This window comes from Parasteatoda tepidariorum, chromosome 8 (assembly GCF_982258835.1).
Source record: "Parasteatoda tepidariorum strain Cologne lab strain chromosome 8, Ptep-v5.0, whole genome shotgun sequence".
NCBI lineage: Eukaryota > Metazoa > Arthropoda > Arachnida > Araneae > Theridiidae > Parasteatoda > Parasteatoda tepidariorum.
The window spans coordinates 72,021,465-72,041,907 of record NC_141762.1 but is presented as its reverse complement, the minus strand read 5'-3'; the positions used below and the strand labels follow the sequence as shown (position 1 = coordinate 72,041,907).

At 27.4% G+C, this 20,443-nt stretch overlaps 1 protein-coding gene across 7 annotated transcripts in view; it reads right to left on the bottom strand.

The window, feature by feature from the left end:
• The window catches only part of LOC147806307 (ammonium transporter Rh type B-like), a 75,149-nt gene that overhangs the window by 14,466 nt on the left and 40,240 nt on the right, over positions 1–20,443 (bottom strand). For 3 of the 7 annotated variants that reach the window (XM_087169137.1, XM_087169138.1, XM_087169136.1), the window contains exons 2-5: positions 5,510–5,735; positions 3,116–3,299; positions 1,384–1,534; positions 220–367 (exon numbers count right to left, since the gene is read on the bottom strand). In XM_087169137.1, coding sequence (XP_087025263.1) covers positions 220–367; positions 1,384–1,534; positions 3,116–3,299; positions 5,510–5,735 — 709 coding nt within the window. Of the gene's footprint in view, positions 1–219; positions 368–1,383; positions 1,535–3,115; positions 3,300–5,509; positions 5,736–7,824; positions 8,160–15,070; positions 15,187–16,830; positions 17,031–20,443 lie in introns of those variants that run through there. The other 4 variants (XM_043052045.3, XM_087169142.1, XM_087169140.1 and 1 more) reach the window with 4 other exon arrangements.

Below are 20,443 nucleotides of genomic sequence, written 5' to 3'. Positions count from 1 at the left end.
TTTTCAATTTCTCACTTTAATTCATTTAGTTGCAATGACCAGAATGTAATTTAGTCGTAATTGTAAAACATTTTGAATTACAAATTATACCAGATGCATGGTTTGGGAGTTGTCAAATTTTTAAAAGATATTTTCAACATATTTCTTACAGCAAACATGAAGGCAGAGTTAGCAAACGATATTTAAAGAAGTTTTTACCAAGGATTTGTTTTTACGTACCAAGCATGCATGATATGTCTGAGCTGTAGCTTGATGCTTCATTTATATTATTTTGTACATTCGTTTTTTTATCCATTGTGTAAGCTGTTGCAAGGCCAAATAATGAAGCGAATAAATGTAATGAGACTGCACCTCCTAGATCAGTTACCTAATCCATTAATTCAAAAGAATGAAAGTAAAATTAATTTTTAAGAACATAACGGTAATTCTTGATTTTATACATGATTCAAAGTATAAAATTACGCTTCAACACATGGGCGTCGTTAGCGGTGGTGACAGTGGGTATATGCCCCCCTCAAAAATTAGAAATCTCTAAATGTCCCCCCGCAATATTTCAGACAAATAAAAAACACTTAATGAATCATCATCGAATTAAATTCATCAAAGTAAAAAATAATCTATCATTTCGCAAGTATTTAGCAGCCATAAGATTTTATTTTCTAATATGTGTAATTTAGAGAGTTATTATGACTGGGTATTTTCTTTTCGTCTCCCTCAACATTAGACCCATGCGACGCTCATGCTTTGAGACAGATTTGAAATGAAACACATAACAATATATAACACATAATAATAATATAAATAACGAAATCAATTTGTTTCTATTTTCAAGAGGGAAGTGCTTCTTTTTTTAGAAAAATATTCGGTGCATGAAAAATTCGCATTACGAACATAATAACAGTCATCTAAACTCGAAGAATGTAATCTCTCAAAGTAGTTTTTTTTTTACTACTTCGTAATTTTCTTATACAGGAACAAAAAAAGCTAGTAAATTTGTAAATATATACATAAAATATAATATCAACATAATCAACACAATAAATAACAAAAGTTTTTGAACAATTTAAATTCGCTACATGTACTAATTACGTTTTTGCACAATTTTCATCACTTTTTATGAATGTTGAACTGAAACTCTTAGGTACAAACACTTTTTCCATACTTTAATTCAAACTTAAATATAAAAATAACAAAGAGTAATGACACTATTTTTACCTTTTATAAGAATATGACACACATTATGAAGCAGTTAAAAATATTAATTTGCACCGTTCAGCAGAAATGGAGTTAAATCAATACCTGTTTGCTTACAACTTAATAGAAAATAAACTTTATTATAATTTCGTTTTAATATTATTGAATAGATACTACTGCAATTCTTACCTTCATATGGTGGACAACAAAATATTCATTTGTGGTGTATAAAAATGTTTCGATCATTGTAAAAGCTACCATCTGCAAGGGATTGGCTTTTCCAAATATTCCTCCAAGTGATATAACTGCACTTGCAGCAGCAAATTCAGCCCATATGATGCTATTAATAAACATACAATAGATTGTTAATAATTATAACTTTTAGTAAATGTAAATAAGTTAATATTTTAGTTAGTGATAAATGATTTCGAGGTAAAGATTTTTATTTAGCTGCTTTTGTGAAAATATAAAAATTATAAGACTCTGAAAAAATATAAAATATTAGATTGCGAAAAATAAAGCATTAGACGAAATCAGTTTATCATCAGTTTAAAGTTATCACATATTTTATGGGTATTTAAGCATTTACTGATTTCACTAAGAATGATTTTTTTCCTTTCCTTTTTTGGATTTAACAATTTATTTGCATGAGCTGTTAAATATGTTTAACCCTATTATTCTTATTTTTTTATGGAGAGTGATCCATGATGACTACTCCTTAATATGTATATTATCTTTAGAATCTTAGTCAAAAATTAAATAAAAATGTCTACACACTAGGGTCTCAAATTGATGAAAGTTATCAAATAAAGTGATGAAAGTTATCAAAATAAGGAATCACAAATGAAGAACATAATCGATTACATCACAACAACACCTATGAAACGACGACCCGGTTAAGAAAAACTAGGTTAACTGTTTGATAAAATTTAGAATTGTTTATAATAATTGCGCTTCAACTCTATTCTGTTTTCTTCGGCAATCAAATAGGCCTTGATGTTTTGATTCCTGCTTTTATCTATAGTGACTCCTTAAATTTCGTTTTGATAATTTTTTGATAGTTGATAATTGATGATTTTAATAATTGATGTTTTGATAATTTTTTCATCTTTCGAATATTAATTTTAAACTAATAATTTGAATACTTTTTTTAAAATTTAAATGGAACATTCTGCATTCTGATTTTCGACTTAACGTCAAGACAATAATTTTATTCTAAATTCATTTTATCATAACAGTGTCATTGACTGCAATAAATAAGTGTTTATAATGCTAATCTCATTTTTTATACGTAGTTTATTACTTGTGTTGTTTTCAAATCTCAATTAGAGTGTACTGCACGCTTTAAGTTGAACAGTTTGTTTACTTGTGCTGTTACTTAAATCGACTCCTACTCAGATATGTCTCATGGTATGTTTTAATAATAAAATATGATTTAAATAAGTACGCTTTAAACTTAACGTAACAAAAATAGGTTTATCAAAAACTGATTTAAATATTTAACACTGTCATAACAATACATAATATTAAATAATGTTAGATGCATTATTATTAATTTATGGATTTTTAAGTTCATAAATTAATAATAAATTGTCTCCAAATAAATAGTTTTAAATCTTTAAGTTGCTTATCCCTAAAAGGTGTAGTAATAAAGAAAAATTTAATCTTAAGATGTTTTTTAATCCAAATAACTTAAAAAAATAGTGAGTAAACAGAACGTAAGCGAGTGTTCAATACTTAATTGCTAAAAAACGTAAAACCTTTTTAAAGAAATAGTGTTTCAAAATATGAGTAGCAGCGAACTATAGTTTAAATGATTGATCAACGATCAATAAAAAATGAAATAATGCGATAAAAAATGCAAGAATAAAATTGTAAAAAAACTTCGAAATTATTTGAAAAAACAAATGGATTTTACTACCTCCTAATGTCAATGTGAATTTTTCCTTCAGTTGCTGACCAACAATTGTGCGTGAAGATAGACCATTGTATAGATAGAGCAGCTAACAACATATTCATTCCAACTCCCATAAAACTGTACTTTTTCAGAAATGTATATAAAAAGCCCACACCAACAAATATTACTACATTAACATGTTGAAACACTAAAAAATAAAAGAATATTTTTTAAACAAATGGCGAACCCAAATTTCATTTTTGCAAATATTAGTTTCATTTACATGTTTACGATTGATGATCTCAGATATCACTAGTGTAAACATTAGTTTCATTTACATGTTTACGATTGATGATCTCAGATATCACTAGTGCAAACACTAGTTTCATTTACATGTTTACGATTGATGATCGCAGATATCACTAGTGCAAATGTTAGTTTCACTTACATGTTTACGATTGATGATCTCAGATATCACTAGTGTAAATATTAGTTTCATTTACATGTTTACGATTGATGATCTCAGATATCACTAGTGCAAATATTAGTTTCATTTACATATTTACGATTGATGATCTCAGATATCACTAGTGTAAATATTAGTTTCATTTACATGTTTACGATTGATGATCTCAGATATCACTAGTGCAAATATTAGTTTCATTTACATGTTTACGATTGATGATCTCAGATTTCACTAGTGCAAATGTTAGTTTCATTTACATGTTTACGATTAATGATCTCAGATTTTACTATTGCAAATATTAGTTTCATTTACTAGTTAAGCAACAAACTAATGATGATCCCATAGTTAACTATTGCTAATATTAACAATTAAGAAATGATTATCCCAAACTCAGTTTGAATTTACACGTGAAACACTAAAACACAAAAAACTATTTTTTCAACAAATAATAATTCCATATTTTACAATTGCAGGTGTTAATTGCTTTTCATATTGAAACATCAAAGTACAAAAACAATGATTTCAGGTTTCAAGATTGTAGGTTTTAATTGCATAAACATATTTAAGAAAACAAATTATTCCAATGATGATGCAAGATTTTATTATTTCAAATATTAGCTGAATATACATCTTGATACTCTAAAACACTTTAAAATAATTAGCCCAAATTTGAATGCAACAAATATAAGTTGCATTTTAATGTTGAGACACTCAACCTTACAGATAGAGAAACAGTTCAATGGTTCCATATTTCGCTATTAAAAATATAAGTTGCCTCACATATCAACGACATGCTTTTCATATAAGTAAAAAAATCATTTATCCATTAACCAACCTGTTTTAAATATTAATGACCAAAACAAATTAAATATGAAAAATTAGGAGAACAAATAACAAGAAATAAGTATACATCAATATAAATAAAGAAATTACTATTTTGTGAAATGAATGAATTATGAGTTTCAGGAGATTATGAAATTATTTAGTCCATGACCAGTGTCCCAAAAATAACCAACGATTTGAAAAAAATAAGGAAAGAAAATTGAAGGAGTACGGTTTTGTTGTTTCCCAACTAACAGATTTAAATTAAGACATGAGTTGCTTTTACAATTCATTTTATAATTTGAAACTAAATTCATAAATTGAAACATAGAATCTCTGACCTGAAAAAAAAAAATTTTTTTTTCTTTTAAAAAGACATAAACCGAATATCATCTATCATATGGATCAAACCTCCACGGTTAGAATAACTTCACCAAACTATAAGTTCTTAGCTGTATTGAACGATCTGTTATATTACAGTCTGTTTCGATTTGCTTAAGAAACTAGTTATACTGCTACCAAATTTTAATATTAGTTTCGAAATTCGTCAACAGATGGTGTTGCTAAATGGAAAAACTGTAAAAAATTGTTTTCAGAACAACCATCCTTTGAATTAACAATGTACTGCAATCTGAGGTCAAAATTACTAGACGTCCTTGTCCATACAAGTATTTAAGCTGGAATGATTTGAAGTCGAAAACGTTATTTTATAGTTCATACAGCCCACAACGATCTTACCAAATTTTAAAATTAGTTTCAAAGTTCGTCAACAGATGGTGTTGCTAAAAGGGAAACTGTAAAACAATGTTTTCAGAACAACCATTGTTTGAAGTAACAATGAACTGCAGTCTGAGGTCAAAATTACTAGGCGTCCTAGTCAGTACAAGTATTTGGGTTGGAATGATCTGAAGTAGAAAACGTTATTGATACTTCAACGCACAACGCCAACTATTGATAATCTTTGTAACTAAGTTTTGAAATTTAAGGATAATAAAATACCTGATTTTCTCACAACAAATTGTACACATTCTATCTCTTTCTGTTTATCTTTAATTGATTTTTTAAACCAACGGTCGTTTTTGGGATACGAGATGTGCATTGAGAATGAAAAATTCTTTATATTGACATACTTGGATATATAGCGTGAAAATCATTTGCATCTGGATCTACTCTTTCTTCTTTTGGATATTTATCTTGATTGGCATCTACTTGTTGTCCATATTCCACGAAAAAAGCAAAAAGTATTATAAATAAAATTTGCAGGAACAATACTGTTATTGCGAATTTCTTTTTCAGTGCCATGTTTAGATAAGAACGTGATTTAACTCCGGCAGTTGAGTTGGTTTTTCCAAGACCCTAAAAGAAGGATGCAACATCATTAATACATTTTTACTATATTGACTGCTTCATAAATTAAATGCATTTTTAAAACTTAGTTATCAAGATGCATTCGATTTGAATTTGTGTCATAAAAATGAACCATAATGAAGTTCAAATTACTGAAAAGTATTCTACCATAATGAACCATACTATAACCAAGGTCAAGCCATAATAATCTTTGTAATTTATTTTAAAAACATGCCACTAAACTTTCTTTAATTTGGTTCAATTGTTGCTTAAAATCTTCGTTCTCATTGAACCATAGTACCTCACATTTTTTCATACTTTTAAATATGTAAACTGGCAGGATTCGCATTTTTTACATGATAATGTTTAAATTTTATTTTATTTCATACCTGGCGTTGAACAGCAGTTCATTTCTAAGCTTATTATGACTATCAATATGCAACTCCATAGCTTTGTAATTTTGAAACCTACCTAGAAGACAAGAGAACTCCTGGATCAAGCATTGGGACTAACTAGCCTTAGTGGAGGACTTTTGATGGAACTAACCAGCATTACAAGAAGAAGAAAACCATTAAAACCTTTCGCGATCAGTCCAATACCAGAAGGATTCTAACCCACGATTTGTCAACCACTGAGGATATTTAATAATTTGGCAGTCATAACTTTTTTTTAAATCTGCTCATATTTTTCAGAAAAATTATTTAAAAATATCAGTAGCTTATTTCGGACGAAAAAAAATATTATTTCTACACAATATTTGAATGTAAAAACAGTTTTCATTTATTTATTTCAGTTGGAGATTTAGAAAACATATTATTTATTTATAATGATAGGGAATTTAATGAAATCATGCGAGAAATAAAACAATAAAGTAAATTTTTATCATGGATTTATTGATTCATTTACTCCATTTTTTAACGCAGAAAACGAGGATAACTAGTCTTAACGATGTCTTTATCGTTTATTGATTCCATTGTCATTGCAAAAAGACAGCTGCTTTCTTTTTCAATATACAATATCCGAAAAACGTGTTCACTTACTTACTTCAACCTTAAATCAATAGAAACCTAGAAAATGTTTCCTTTTGTTACTTAATTTCAGGGCAAATGTAATAGTGCCTATGGTTAGGCTATAAAAATTATGTTGTCTCTTTACATATAACTCGAAATTTACAAAAACTCTTCTGGTTGTGTTAAAACAGACATTCAAAAATATATTATTAGATTTCCATTAATTTGGATTTTAATTAATTTTCTAATATAAGGCAAAAATAAGCGGTCGTGAATTTTTCTAACATTGTTTTATTAACATTTCTCTATTATATGAGTATTTAAGAGTTTTATTATACCATCTGGACAATGTATATTCTTTGTTTTGGACCTGTTACCTGGGTTGAAGCATTAATTTGATTCTTGACCAGAACATATATTTTTATTTACATAGAATATATTTTTTGTTCATTGCATAGTCTTGAATATATTTTTTATTATTTACATGATTCTTTATTTTGTATTCAAACATAAAATTTGCGCTAGGGAATCTCAAAACAACATTTAAGCTTAACAAATGCTATTAAAATCCAGCAACTTGAAATATTTAAATCTTTTACTAGGCAAACATTGTTTAAAAATTCTAGAACAGGCATTCTGATTGTGTTATAAAATATCTTTTTTAACATATGCGTGAATATGAAGCGAAAAATAATAATTATTATTATAGAAAATTATATTAGACAAAAGAATTTTTAATTGATTTTTAAAAAAAATATCTATAGAACATCTATCGAATCCTCACATAATAATAATAATGATCAAGAGTTATGCTAAAAAATAATTTTGTTCAGTAAGTTTATCTTATTTGATAAAATTAGCATACTTCACACAATTTTATAAAATTTGTCAATAGAAATTTCCTTAAACTGTCCTACGTTTTTAAATATTTCATATATGCTTGTAAAAAAAATTTCTTTGAAATATGTGCAAGAAAATATAAATTTATCAAGAAAATGAAGCAGAAAAATCAAAAAGCTAATTTTTGCTGAATTCTACCAATTGTAAAATGTTAATAGGCTCATAATATTTCAGAATGAATAATTCACCTTATAGGTTTATCTATACATACTGGAAGCCAACTTGTCAGCCTTCACAAACTCGCCGTGGTTCACACACACTCGCTGCGGCTACAAAAACTTCACTACCCCTTCCTTTACAAACTCATCGCCTTGTGCCTCCGTATTGACCCCACTCCATTTAGCAGCATCGCTCTAAATTCTTTTTCTCCTCCTCAAAATCATCGCTTTTCGTCTCTTTCAGATTGCAATTTGCAACTTAAAATATGTATTTCCGAAATATCTTGTTATATCTCTTATCGCGGATAAGATACCAAAAAATCTCGAAATCGAAACTTCAAAACACGTCTTTCGAGAATTCTTATAAAATCCTACCGAAAGACATGTAAACATATTCACCACTAAAAAGCAAACAATAAATATTTTAAATCATTGGCATCGAGAGAAAAATGATAAATAAAAAAAATGCCAGTTGAAAGAAATGAAATTTAAGTTCCTTGTTTATTTTTTATTCGCGATCGCAACGCTCGAGTACGCCGTCTAGCGGGAGCCTGTAAATATCAGACATTAATTTATCACGTTTTCATTTAGTTCCATCAAAGTCATTGACTGAATCAGACGCCATTTTTTAGCAGCAAATAAGAAGCAAAATTTCCCTAAGGAAAAGGCCGAAGAACTTGAAAAAAATCTCCAGAATATTAGTAAATCTTTCAGGAACAGAACATGCCAAACATTTGAAGAAAAATTCCTCAATAATTTTTTATTTCTATTATCAACAAACTTGCAACTGATGACTTCCGATTTCGGATACTGTTACAGATGTGTGTATTAAGGTAAAATGCATTTCTTCTGTCTTCAATTCATTACGAATTAAAGTGAAGTCAACATTGCTTTCGTCATTCCAGTGAATAAATATGAATTCAGAACATACAGAATTGTAATAGTTATAGCATATTCTTCTTCGTTATAGAATAGTATATATTTTTGTATCCATATAATTCGGAAAACAACAATAAAAAATTATCCAAGTTACTTGAAATAGTGCCATTTGTGCTGATTTTTAATTAATTTGAATCGTTTTCTTGGTAAGTTTTTTTTAGTTTTGAAAGAATAGATCATTTCAACTAGAATTCAGCTGTTCTGTTTTTAAGATACATATTCAAATTCATATCAATTATAAAATTTTGCTGTGTAGTATGTTATCTAAAAGTAATGAAGGGATAAACTATGTATCTATTATTTGAGAATAAAGTTTTCAAACAAGGAACTTATCATTTTGGAATTCTCCGGGAATTATAAATCAGGTAAGTGCAATGATTTTTACAATAAAAAATTTGCTTGTAAATATTTTTTTTCATTTGATGATGGTTCTCTACAGAATGGTTTTTTACGTCTGATTAAGAACTATAAGAATAATAAAAAAAGAAACAATATGGAAGTTTTTATTTCAATGTAAAGAATTCTTAAAATCGTTTTTTTATCCTAAGAATTCTTTATTTTCCGTTTTTTAGTTTATAATTTTTTGATAAAAATTGTTCTCAAAATACTTTTTTTGAAAAATTAAATGGTATAACATTATGTGTTTATGTATACTTCTTGTATATTCCAATGTTTGAAGTAATATGATTCAGAAAAGTATGGAATAAAAATTCGGTACTTACATATTAACGCCACCGCCGCTACAGATTTGGCGGTTTTTAAGTGCCGCCAATCTACACTTAAAATTTTTGCACAATTCATAAAATAAAACACTTTATTTAAAATCAAAATAGTCGATCGGATTTCGGTGGAAAATGAGCCGATATAGAGTTTAGCATAGATTCAAAACAATCATATCGCCATATGAACTCTGATAAATAAGATTCCAAATGAAATAACATTTCCAAAACGTACTTTTACCAAGATAAAGTTTCATGTTGTGGGAATTGGTACATTTTCGTTTTTTCGGTAAAATATTTCCCTCCTGAAAAAATAAAATTGCATCTTGTTTTGTTTTTGGCAAATCCCAAAGACGAATTTTCGTAGCACTAAAAATGGCGACAAAAAAGAATTGTTTTTTTGTTTTTGCTTCGTCAGCATTCTTTATTTTACGTTTCTTCGTTTCTAAATAATGATTTTTATTGAAACTTGAAATTTTTTGATAAAAATTGTTGTCAAAAAACTTTGTTTACAAAATTAAATTTCATAAAATTATGAAGCTTATGTATACTTTTTGTTCATTTTAATTTTTGAAGTAATATGATTCTTAAAACTATAGAATGTAAAGTTTAAATGGGCCTTTCATGTTATATCATTAAATTTAGTAATACTATTTCTCGGTCATTAGGTTTTAACTCTTATAAGAATATACATATTTTTTTCTGTTAATGTACAAATATTTTTCCGATGTGTTTTGGATATTCCTTCTCTAATAAAAAGAGATACCATTTTGTTTTCGGTTGTACAAGAAAGAATATCAAGCATTTTTCTTTTTTAAATTTAATAAGCCACATTAAAGAAGGAACGTTGCAATGCTACACGCTACATTAACGACGTCTCCAGAGTAACTGAATGACGGTTCATATAGAAATCGCAGGTAAGCGTCTCATACAACAACGCCCCCTATAGTTCGTTGCGATCGCGAATTATGAATGCATTTCTGGAGTGTCCTTAAAATATCATCAGCAGTTTACGATGTAATGACGGGTAAAAAAGGTTAGGATGGATTCTTTTTACACCTCATAGATTTAGATTAGATAAATTAGATGGATTTTACTAGATAATTAGATTAGATAAATTTGATCAAGGATGAATTGAATTAGCTAGATTTCAATCAAGAGTGAAGTAATTGTTATAAAAAGCAGGTGGCTGAAGCGCTGTTTTCACTGCTTCAGTTTTTTAACAGTTATTAATGACGATCAGGTTAAGCCGGCTCAATTCACGTGAATGAGAAAAATGATGCAAAATGTAAAGAAAAGTCACAATTTTGTGAAAGTGGAAAGCCTTGTTTATTTATAATACTTAAAAAGCAACTACAATGCTGCATTTTTGGGCTCCAAAATTGTACAGTCCTTGGTTTTAATAATTTTTCATACAGAAGAAAGGAAACCTCAAAAAACTTAGTAACTAGTTGTAAGTTATTTGTCGGTTTTATTGTCGAAACAATTCTTTTCAATAATGCAGCATGCGCAGTTTTTACATTTAAATTATTTAATTCGAGTTTAATGTTCTCAAATTGAAAGGTTTCCGTTAAAAATATTTAAAAATTAATCAAATGAAGCAAACTTTTCCACAAGGAGAAAACAATTATCCTAAAATTACCATACAGTATAGCAATGATATTACGTGTTTTTTCCCTTCTTTTTTTTAAAAAAATAATAAATAAAAAAAAGTAGCATACTTTTGGTAATTAAAATCAAAATATCTGGCATTTGATCATTCATTTGGTAATTTTTCCGTTCATATGGTAACAGTTTATCGAAAATTCTGTTTTTCAAAAAGTTTAGTAAAATATAGAAAACTGAAAAGTAAATTTAACCGAATAATTCGAGTTTAATGCACACCAATTAAGGAGTTTTCGTTAAAATTATTTAAAACTTAATTGAATAAAACATATTTTTCTACAAGGGGAAACAAATTCTAGTAAAGTTAAAGCACTGAATAGTGATGACAATTCAGATAAAAAAAAAAGAAGAAAAAAAACATGCATCTTTTAATAAAAGCTAAAATATCTGGTATTTAAAAACCATTCAATTGGAAAATTTACCGTTCACATGGTAACATTTTTACATAAAGTCTAGTTTTCAAACTTTAAATTCTAATTTCAACTCATTTAATAAAAAATTAAAACTGAAAATAAAATTTAACCGAGTAACTATTTTTTATGCCATATTCTAAAGCATTATGATAAAATTACCAAATTTTATCAAGTTTCGTCAAATTTTACCACACAATATAAAACCATATCTAATGTTAATTTCTCCAAATTATTCACCAAAACGCTTCGACAAAAAGTTACCAAGCTTTTCAGCGTTCCCACAGAACCAAAATCACGATAAATTTTTTACCATATTTCAGTAGTTTTGACCGTACTTTTTTTCTCAGTGTATTTTATTCATAATATATTTTAAGCATCAAAATATATCGTTTGTTAATATGGTATCATACAAAATATTTCAAGCCTTTGTGAATAAAATGAATACATTTGTTGTTTGCAGAGATGCAAAACAGAACAATGAAGTAAACTGAATAAAAAATTAATAGTATTAATGAATTAATTACATTAAACAATTAATCTATCAATAAAACCGATGATATTTCTTTTCTCGCGCTGGCAACAGTTTTCATTTTTAATTGATTGGATTCGGCGCGCAAGAGCACGTAGTGAGCAACCAGATAACAATAACCAGAGTGAGCATTATTCGCGATCGCAACGAACTATAGGGGGCGTTGTTGTATGAGACGCTTACCTGCGATTTCCATATGAACCGTCATTCAGTTACTCTGGAGACGTCGTTAATGTAGTGTGTAGCATTGCAACGTTCCTTCTTTAATGTGGCTTATTAAATTTAAAAAAGAAAAATGCTTGATATTCTTTCTTGTACAACCGAAAACAAAATGGTATCTCTTTTTATTAGAGAAGGAATATCCAAAACACATCGGAAAAATATTTGTACATTAACAGAAAAAAATATGTATATTCTTATAAGAGTTAAAACCTAATGCCCGAGAAATAGTATTACTAAATTTAATGATATAACATGAAAGGCCCATTTAAACTTTACATTCTAAAGTTTTAAGAATCATATTACTTCAAAAAATAAAATGAACAAAAAGTATACATAAGCCTCATAATTTTATGAAATTTAATTTTGTAAACAAAGTTTTTTGACAACAATTTTTATCAAAAAATTTCAAGTTTCAATAAAAATCATTATTTAGAAACTAAGAAACGTAAAATAAAGAATGCTGACGAAACAAAAACAAATGAACAATTCTTTTTTGTCGCCATTTTTAGTGCTACGAAAATTCGTCTTTGGGATTTGCCAAAAACAAAACAAGATGCAATTTTATTTTTTCAGGAGGGAAATATTTTACCGAAAAAACGAAAATGTACCAATTCCCACAACATAAAACTTTATCTTGGCAAACGTACGTTTTGGAAATGTTATTTCATTTGGAATCTTATTCATCAGAGTTCATATGGCGATATGATTGTTTTGAATCTATGCTAAACTCTATATCGGCTCATTTTCCACCGAAATCCAATTAACTATTTTGATTTTAAATAAAGTGTTTTATTTTATGAACTGTCGCAAAAATTTTAAGTGTAGATTGGCGGCACTTAAAAACCGCCAAATCTGTAGCGGCGGTGGCACGTAAGTACCGAATTTTTATTCCATACTTTTCTGAATCATATTATTTCAAACATTGGAATATACAAGAAGTATACATAAGGACATAATGTTATACCATTTAATTTTTCAAAAGTATTTTGAGAACAATTTTTATCAAAAAATTATAAACTAAAAAACGGAAAATAAAGAATTCTTAGGATAAAAAAAATGATTTTAAGAATTCTTAACATTGAAATAAAAATTTTCATATTGTTTCTTTTTTTATTATTCTTATAGTTCTTAATCAGACGTAAAAAAACCATTCTGTAGAGAACCATCATCAAATGAAAAAAAAAATATTTACAAGCAAATTTTTTATTGTAAAAATCATTGCACTTACCTGATTTATGATTCCTGGAGAATTCCAAAATGATAAGTTCCTTGTTTGAAAACTTTATTCTCAAATAATAGATACATAGTTTATCCCTTCATTACTTTTAGATAACATACTACACAGCAAAATTTTATAATTGATATGAATTTGAATATGTAGCTAAAAACAGAATAGCTGAATTCTAGTTGAACTTATTCTTTCAAAATTAAAAAAAACTTACCAAGAAAACGATTAAACTTAATTAAGAATCAGCACAAATGGTACTATTTCAAGTAACTTGGATAATTTTTTATTGTTGTTTTCCGAATTATATGGATACAGAAATATATACTATTCTATAACGAAGAAGAATATGCTATAACTATTACAATTCTGTATGTTCTGAATTCATATTTATTCACTGGAATGACGAAAGCAATGTTGACTTCACTTTAATTCGTAATGAATTGAAGACAGAAGAAACGCATTTTACCTTAATACACACATCTGTAACAGTATCCGAAATCGGAAGTCATCAGTTGCAAGTTTGTTGATAATAGAAATAAAAAATTATTGCGGAATTTTTCTTCAAATGTTTGGCGTGTTCTGTTCCTGAAAGGTTTACAAATATTCTGGAGATTTTTTTCAAGTTCTTCGGCCTTTTCCTGAGGGAAATTTTGTTTCTTATTTGCTGCTAAAAAATGGCGTCTGATTCAGTCAATGACTTTGATGGAACTAAATGAAAACGTGATAAATTAATGTCCTATATTTACAGGCTCCCGCTAGACGGCGTACTCGAGCGTTGCGATCGCGAATCAGGTTGTTCAATTCAGATTCATGCACTAAAAACGTGACAATATTTAATTTAAACTCAATTAGGAATTAATTAATTAATTGAAGTGAGAATGCTTTAAAAGGCCGCTGTTGAATTGATATTTTTCTACTGGGAGCTACCTAAACGTCTAAAAAACGTTTAAGTGTTTGTATTGAATGCATTGAATTTTTTTATATTTCGCGTTTATTTATGCATTGAATTTTCACGCTTTAAAATGCAGAATATTAGTGAAGCAATATTTGATAATTTATTTTGCTAATATGTTTCTTATTTAGCTAATGTTTTGATTTTTTCACCATGTACAATCTAAATAGCTAATATACTTTTTAAAAGCCAATAAGAACATTGGTAGAATTCATCTACATAAGTACAATACTATGTCTTTGATGATAAAATACTATGTCTTTGATGATAATATACTATGTCTTTGATGATAATATATTATGTCTTTGTGCTAGAACATTGTGTTCATTGGCGAGCGAGGGCAGCGAGCCATGGTTCACGGCGTGAACCACATAGGATAGCGTAGCAATTCTCGGGGGTTGGCGAGCGTTAGCGAGCTGGGGGCGGAGCCTCCTAGTTATAATAATAAAAAATTACGTTAATGAGTATTCGTGAATAATTATACTAATAAATAAATATATTAATATATAATTATAACAAGGAATAATTATATTAATATAATTATAATGAACAACTATATTGTTCTGAGCCGGTAATTAATATTTTGGTGTTATGAAAAATTTTCCTTACCTCAAAATAAATTCAACTGTTTATCAAGAGAAAGTTGGAAGACAACTAATATCTAAATTTGTTTTCTTACTACAAATTTAGGTTTTGGTTTTTATGATAACTTATTAGGCCAATAAAAACTACTTATTATTTATTCAGGCTTAATAAAAAATACTGGAAGCATTATGAGAATAAATGAGATCCCTTCAAATTAGGATTCGAGATTACGAAAGAAAAATATGTGATTCGTTTTTCATTTTCATTTCCTCATTTTGTCACATAAGTAAGAGAGATTTGTTCTGAATGATAGGTTCTTAATAAATTTATTAAATTGCAAAGAATAGTATGAAAATCTTAAATAAACTATTATTATTATTTTAGTATTAAAATATTTACTTAAATACTGATATAAATATTATTTAGAGTTTTATAATTTGGCACAGTGTTTTTAAAGAATTTATGTTATTATTTGAGAAGTTAATTAAAAATAAGTCAAATAAGAAATATTATGATTGTAGAACAGTTAAATTAGTTTTTTTTATATAAATTGTAAAAAAAATTTATTAATTGGATTTTTTTTTTCGAGGTTTACTGTTGTTACTTTTGATGATCAAAGATAAAACGCATTTCATTTCGATATCAAGCTGCAAATTGATGAAGTTGAAATGTTTATGATTAACGAGATGCGGTAATGTTAATTAGTTTAGGATGATCATTACTGAAGACATGGATTTCCTTAATAAAGATATTCTGTCATCTTAGAAATATTAATTCAGGGTCACTCATTTCTACCTAGTGTTGTTTTAATTCAACACTACTTTGACGATGTCATCCGAATTCTCTTTTTAGATGGTGAAGGTTGTTTTTTTTTAATCATGACAACGCTGTTCTTTTTAACTGCATTTTTTATTGTTGTTTTCGTTTGGTAAACAAAAATTTTTTTTAGAAATAGTCATTCAGGTGTAACAAAACCTTTTTTAATTCTTTAATTTTTACGCTTCGTTGTTTATTTATCTGTCATTTATTTGTTTTTTTTTTCATGTTTTAGAAAACGTAAATATTATTTCACTGGCAAAGCGAATTTAATCGTTTTACAGAGAGAAAAATTGAATATAGACGCAAATTTAAAATTCGAACAGTTGAATGGAGATTTCAACAAAATATTCTTACCATAAAAGATAGAAAGGAAAATAACTCTTTTAATATAATTCATTTTTTCAGTTTGAATCCTTTTAGTTCTAATTCTTTTTAAATTTATAATTAAATACATTTCTAATTTCAACTAATGTTTAAATCATTTAACTAATTATCTAATTCCAGTCAACGATTGCCGAAGGAATTTCATAAAATATTAAAATCTAAGAAAAGAGAAAGAAAAAAAAAGAAACAAATTAGGAAAAAATAAGTTTTAATGCGGATTATTAAACAATAATTGTTAAGCAAAATTATATTGCTTAAGAATTCTTGATTAATGATTTATGACTTATAACTAATGATTTATAACTAATAAAAAAACAATAAGCAACAAAAACAATATTTTCATTATTGACTTCAACTTGAAGAATTAATTTCTACTTATAAATGCTTTAATGGAATAATATAATCACCTAATATTATTCTTTCTAAAATAATAAACTATTGAAAAATATAAAAATGTCTTAAAGTTTTGAATTGAATTTGTAAAACAATTGCTGGATTGAAAAATGCTAAATGCCAACAATGATTCCCATTTGAATATATATTTTCTCATTAATTTTAAAAAATGCAATCTAAAATCCTACCTTTAAAATAAATTTAAATTCTGTGAATCCATCGTTTCTGAATATAAATATACTTAAGTGGAAACAAATTCAGCAAAAGCCTCAAATCAATAATCATTTCACATTCAAAAATAATTTTTGAATTAAGGACACGCTATGACAAATCTTTCCAACATGAAAATGAAATTTGAGTTTATACTTTATCTGATTGTAAGTTGTTAATGATAAAAAAAAATTTAAAAAAAAACGAATTTAGATACTTGGATATAGCATGACGTATAGGTTAGAGGTCAAATGTTTCGTAACAAATCGTAGCTACAGAAAGTCAGCCAAATTAATTTTGATTACAAACAAATAAATATGCTTTTTCGACCTCGAGTTCATTTAATATGGAAACACATTTCCTTCGTATTTACAAGTATCTAGAAAAATTAATTATTTTTGGAAGATAGATAAGAAATTCAGTTTTAATTGATGCATATATTTTTTTAAAACGCACATACTGAAATTAAAATTGAGAGTAATTGTTAAAACTATGTATTTTTGAATTCTCATTAATTTCAAAAACTTATCAATGATAATATGTTTTTCTGGAACTCGGAATCGTATTTTGAATCTTACAAATTAAGCACATGCTTACTCTTACAATGCTTTGCACAGTCAATTAGAATTTAAGATAGATAAAGTATTGAAAATTAATTATGAAACATAGAATGTTTATTTTTACAAAAAAAGAGCTTGCTATTTTTTTCCTATTTTCTTTTTATTCTTTTATTCAATACTTCAATAAATATTAAGCTTGATCGTCAAAAATAAAATTTAATATATCCTTCAATAATACAAGGATTTCTTATTTACAATATCTTTTTGAATTCGCAATTAATTTTTAAATAAAACTAGTAAGCCAAAAGTTAAAATTTTAAATTTAAAAAGAAAAGATTTGAACAAAGTATTTCTACGCAGTTTTTGCACTTTAACTAACATTACGGTACTATTTTTCTGAAGTGCATTTTTTTCTCGGAGGTTTATTTGTGTTTGCATTCATTTTATTATAAAATCCTGTTTTAAGGATCGTAGAAATTCAGTAGCCAAATTATATATTCTTTAATTTTAGCCCACGAAATGTTGAGACAAATATTATTTAAAAATGAAAAATTCTTGCTGTATAAAAATTTGATGTTTTATGAGATAATTGGAGATATAATAAAAAAAATGAAAACAAAATGTTTGGAATTTAAAAATAAACAAATTGGCTCATGACATATATTTGTTTTTGTTTTTGATTGATAGCAAGATGCATTTTACTTTCTTCAGCTTCCAATGAAAAGAAAGCCTGCTTAAGTGCTTTGATAGATATGTAAAAAAAATTCATGCACTCCAGAAGATGGATGTTCAAATTTCAGGAAACTTTCTTCGTTTTTGACAAAATCGTTTCCTGGTATGTGGTCTGAGAAAAGGTTTTGTCAAATAGACGAAATAATTATAGTAGTCTTTTTCGAAGAAATGAATTTTGTCAAAATTCATTATTCGTCATTCTGTTCTTCCAAAAAAGAAAAAAACTTATAGCGCGTAATGTATTTAACTTTATCGTGGGCACAACAGAGGTGGATCAATATCACCAAACAACACAAGAAGAACGGATAGATAAATTACATACATGCCCGTAGCGGGATTCGAATCCGGGATCTTCCTTGTACGATGCCGACTCCTTGATCACCATGCACGCGGTCGGCTTGTTTCGTCACTCTATTTTCGATTTTCTAGTATTCATTCTATTGTCGACATTCTAGTTAATAATCCCCCACAATGCACTACATTGTGGTTTCGAGTTGAGAAAACATTTTCGTCAGGTTTTTGAGAATTCGCGTTTTGTCATAAATAACGTGATTTCGTGGCGAAATGATTCTCAAAATCAACAAAACACAGCCTAAGAGTTTCTGAATTGTCAAAAGTGAGAGAAACGCCCTCAATGTAAGTATTATCTTGCTTATTCATATGAAATTCGAGTTAAAAAAATTTTAAAAATTACATTTATAGCTTATTCTACTTACAAAACGAATAAAAAAAATAGCTTCTATGCAACTGTTTCACTAATTAAACTAGTAAGAATTATTTACTTTAGCAAAAACCAATGACAATTTAAACAATAATTAAATCATCCATACAGTCATAAATATGTTTTCTTTCTAAAGAATACAAATCTCTTCAAATTTAATTTCAGGTTAATGCCAACTTTAAGAAGTTTCCTGCTTATTATATTCCACCCATTACCTGAACATCATTGTCCGGAAATGGACGTCCATTAGACATGAGATTTTCCGCCGTTCGTTAATGTTGTTTCCATTTATATCTCCGTAACGGATATGCGAAAATTTCGAACAATGCCCACCATAAAAGTTAAATGTATCAGATGGTTGCAAGGCTGCTGTTTGCTTAACAGAAATGTTCCTGATTTTGTATCAAATATTAAAACCAAAACGAATATCGATTCAGAAATGCTATAAATGCGGCTATTATCATTTACAGTAGATGTAAATTGATTTTCGTGATAGGAATTAATATTATACCTAACATGAAAAGCTATGATTAAGCTTGTAATGATTGATTCGTGATATTTTATTTTTGTTTTTTATTCTTTTGGTGTTTGGTTCATTCTGAAGGTGTCAATATTAAGTCAAATACATCATTTTTAGGTTAAAGTGCGATGATAGTGTGGTCTGATAGAGCTTGAAAAAATCATTTATGGAGAGAAAAAAAATATTTACTCAGTCGCTTTATGTTTTCAAAAAAAAAAAAAATTTATAATCATGTTTTTAATTTTACTTATTTTTTTATACTTTTATTGAATTTTTATTCGCTTATTTATTCCGATGTCATTTTAAATGTGAATGTCAAAAAAAATAAGGGCAAATTACACGCCTGTAGTTGTATAAATTCTTTTCAAAACATTTGTAATGTTAAAAAATCTTTTCACTCTATATTTCTAGTTCGATAACAAACAGGACTACTTGTGCTGACAATTTTTTTTTACTACTTCTGCTAATATTTTTTTGTCCCCATCTAGTTTTTTTTTTATGCTAGCTAAAAAACTATTTACACATTACAGTTATTATGCAATGACCTTCCCACTAGTAGTGTTAACAAATTTTTTTTTCAATTTATATTTGTATTTGCATTGACCTTTTCAAGCATTTTTTTTGTGCTAGCGAAAAAGTATTTCCAATTTACAGTATTAGATCAATGACCTAGTTAGGACTATTTGTTCTAGCGAAAAATGCTCTTACACTTAAAATTGTATTTCTATTAAAGTTTTCAAAACTGTTTTGTTTTTATGATGATGACGCAAAAAATGTTTAATGTTTTACTTTTATTCGGGTTAAAATTCATTTAGTGGAAATTTACTGTACAATAAAAAGTGTTTTATTATGAAATGATCAACTTATGTAAAAAAAGATATATCTATTCAATTTGTTCACAGAGCTATAAATAAATTTAAATTAAGAACCTTATTTAGCGATTATAATATTCCATCAATTGGTGCTTTCAGCAATTTTCAAATTCCCTCTTCGAAAATTATGACCCTCGGGAAAACTCTATTTATCCCCTGTTATTAAGAAGGATTATAAGACTTAAA